Here is a 2,735-nt window from a genome sequence, read left to right as displayed (position 1 = left end):
CCACTGGCATGGAGAACCATTGCCACAGAGAACCATTGCCCCGGAGAACCATGGCCATGGAGAACCACTGGCATGGAGAACCATTGCCACAGAGAGCCATTGCCACAGAGAACCATTGCCCCGGAGAACCATGGCCATGGAGAATCATTGGCATGGAGAACCATTGCCATGGAGAACCATTGCCCCGGAGAACCATGGCCATGGAGAACCACTGGCATTGAGAACCATTGGCTTGGAGAACCATTGCAACTTTTAGAAATGCCTTTGGTCCAACAGACCTGAAATCAATAATTAGGGGGTTGACAGGACTCTAGAGGAACTGACTGCATCCTGAGGAGGTAACTCATCATTTGATTCAGCCGTGTTGGACCATGGATTCTTCTAAAAGTTGCAGGATACCTGCCCCCAGGAACCGTTGATCCAGAGGATCAACGCTCCCACAGCCTGGGCAGAAGAGCAGTCCATCACAGGCTCAGAAAGGTCACATGAGGAGAACCCTGCTTAGGTTCATCCTAACACAGCAGCCATTATTCTAACATGGATGGGACATGCTCCATGGTTCTAATGCAGAAAGGAGGACTGGCATCTCTAGGTCCCTCTCTACCTCAGGCTGAGGCTTGATGGAGACACCTGATGAAGGCCTCCTCTGAGGCTAACTACTGAGCTCTGGATTTAGCTGATGGTCTTCAGCCATCATCGATGGACAGCCTTCATCCAGACATCTGAGAAAGCTTCCTTAGTGAGGTCACCAGGCTGCGGCTTAGAGCTAAGAAAAGGAGCTCCATTATCCGGGGGCAGATGAGAGATGTTACACTGGAAGGAGACCCCGAGGGAGACCTGGAACTCTTTAGAATAACAATGCTATAAGATCCGTCAGAAGGACCTGGAGAGACTGGCGTCTACTAGACCATGAAGGTTGTACATCCAGGAATAGAGCTTAGAGTGGGAGGTCAGAGCATGGTTATAAAGATGACCTCCTGATGATGGAAATACCAAGTGTGAGCAGACTCACTGGTGACTCCCAGGACCAGGATGAGGACAAAGACCACAGCAGCCATTACAGAAGGAAACAACCACCATTTGATCCTGAAGATACCGGCGACTGAGGCAGGAGGACTCTCTGAGACACAGAAGGACAGACGGATGGACGGACAGGTCATTAACAGCAGAAACAGATCAGTGTCTCTGTCCCCTGATCACCTCCCTCAGACCTGAGAACCAGAGGGTGCAGCGGTCCGGGTCCTTCTCCTGGAAGTCGTTGAACATGTTGGAGATGTTCCAGGCTGATCTTCAGGGCTATAAGGTCGATACTCCAGCTGCTTTAGCAGGGAATAACAGGAGGTTAGAAGTTCTGCAGAAGAACTGGACCTCCTGTCCTCCTCACTGACCCTGAAGAACGTTGATCCAAAGATCTCACCTGTCTGAACACCTGCAGAGATGAAGCTGCTCCTCACTGAGCTGCTAACTGTTTACTGCTGAACTTCTCCCTCTGCTCTTCCTCTTCAACCGCCCATCCAACCGTCTCAAAGCGTCCACTCATCACTTTAATGTTTCATCATCTTCATCGGCTCACCCTATGCAACCTTTCTTAAGTTTCTAATTTCACTGAATCTCTGGAACTTCTCCTTTCTGCAGAACAGTTTTCTCAAAAAGGAAGTGATTCTCAGTCCAGTTCCCTAAAGGAACCAAACCAAACCTCCGCAGGAAATACTGAGACCCACACATGGTCCGTTAGCGCTCTGCTAGCTCTGTTCTACACTGATTTATGAAGATACTGGAGAACAGAACCAGGAACCAGAACATCGACCCGACCCGAGCAATTATGAGCCTGAAGCTTCAGGAGAGGAACGCTTTGATTAGAGTCTAAATCAGAAATGAGTCCTTTGCTTGGATGAGAAAAGAAACATATTTATTTGACCCACAATAAAAACACTTTCCTTGAATTCACCAACAAAACTGATGGGATGGAAAGAAGAGCAATTCCGACTATGGACTTTAAACAGTTTCCAATCATCCTTTACTTCATCGTCTCTGAAAGAAAACCAGCTGAAGCTGTTTGAGTCAGTCTGCTGGATCCTCAGGTTCATCCTGGGGAACTTATCTGGTCCAGATCTGGATCTCGTACCCAGGATGGCGTCATGGCGATGACATCATCCCTCTGTGAGGTCATCGTTGAAGTAGAGCAGGATGGAGGGGGTGAAGATGTCCCGGTCCAGCCTCAGCCGGTCCAGCTCCGGGTCTTCGTCCACCACGCCGTTCTGGCTCAGCGTCTTGGTCATGTCCAGAACTTCTCCCAGGTGCTTCCAGGTGTAGCTGTGGGCATGGCTGTTGTAGCGCCGGTAACGGTGCAGGATCTCCTCCAGAGTCTCCTCAGAGCACACCTGAGGAACCGTAGGGTTCTGTGAGGCAGGGACGTCTCAGAGTCCTCAGACTTCATTACCCAGAGTGCACCTGGAGGAAGCTCTCACCTCCAGCAGCTGCTCCTGGGACGTCAGCGTGTTGACGATCCGGATCCACCTGACCTTGTCCGACAGCAGCCCCACCTGGTACCGGCTGTCCTTCCACCACGGAGTCCCGAAGTCGGTGGCCCAGTCGGAGCAGGGCCCGCGGGGGTGTGTGTGGACAAATCGCCCCCTGGGAGTGTAGTAGCGCTCACAGCAGGTCAGAGGGTCCACGAACCGCCGGATCTGAGGGAACCATAAACCGTCAGCCCGTTTGCAGCAGCCAGGGCTAAC

The 2,735-nt window shown here is 51.4% G+C and overlaps 2 protein-coding genes across 3 annotated transcripts in view; both read right to left on the bottom strand.

Moving 5' to 3' along the window:
• LOC107102320 (C-type lectin domain family 10 member A-like) overlaps window positions 1-1,542 on the bottom strand; it is a 9,598-nt gene extending 8,056 nt beyond the window's left edge. Inside the window, exons 1-3 of one of the 2 annotated variants that reach the window (XM_015401573.1) lie at window positions 1,418-1,542; window positions 1,212-1,316; window positions 1,013-1,120 (exon numbers count right to left, since the gene is read on the bottom strand). In XM_015401573.1, the coding sequence (XP_015257059.1) occupies window positions 1,013-1,120; window positions 1,212-1,266 (163 nt within the window). In that variant the 5' untranslated portion in view covers window positions 1,267-1,316; window positions 1,418-1,542. Of the gene's footprint in view, window positions 1-1,012; window positions 1,121-1,211; window positions 1,320-1,417 lie in introns of both variants that reach the window. The other variant, XM_015401572.1, reaches the window with a different exon arrangement.
• Window positions 1,543-1,840: 298 nt separating this feature from the next.
• The window catches only part of LOC107102314 (cytochrome b5 domain-containing protein 1), a 3,165-nt gene continuing 2,270 nt past the window's right edge, over window positions 1,841-2,735 (bottom strand). Inside the window, exons 2-3 of the mRNA XM_015401567.1 lie at window positions 2,469-2,687; window positions 1,841-2,381 (exon numbers count right to left, since the gene is read on the bottom strand). Coding sequence (XP_015257053.1) covers window positions 2,151-2,381; window positions 2,469-2,687 — 450 coding nt within the window. The 3' untranslated portion in view covers window positions 1,841-2,150. The remainder of the gene's footprint in view (window positions 2,382-2,468; window positions 2,688-2,735) is intronic.

The sequence above is a fragment of the Cyprinodon variegatus genome, unplaced genomic scaffold, assembly GCF_000732505.1.
Source record: "Cyprinodon variegatus isolate N-32 unplaced genomic scaffold, C_variegatus-1.0 Scaffold1233, whole genome shotgun sequence".
Taxonomy (NCBI): Eukaryota; Metazoa; Chordata; class Actinopteri; order Cyprinodontiformes; family Cyprinodontidae; genus Cyprinodon; species Cyprinodon variegatus.
Note: the sequence above shows the minus strand (reverse complement) of the source record. Positions and strands in the feature narration are given on the sequence as shown.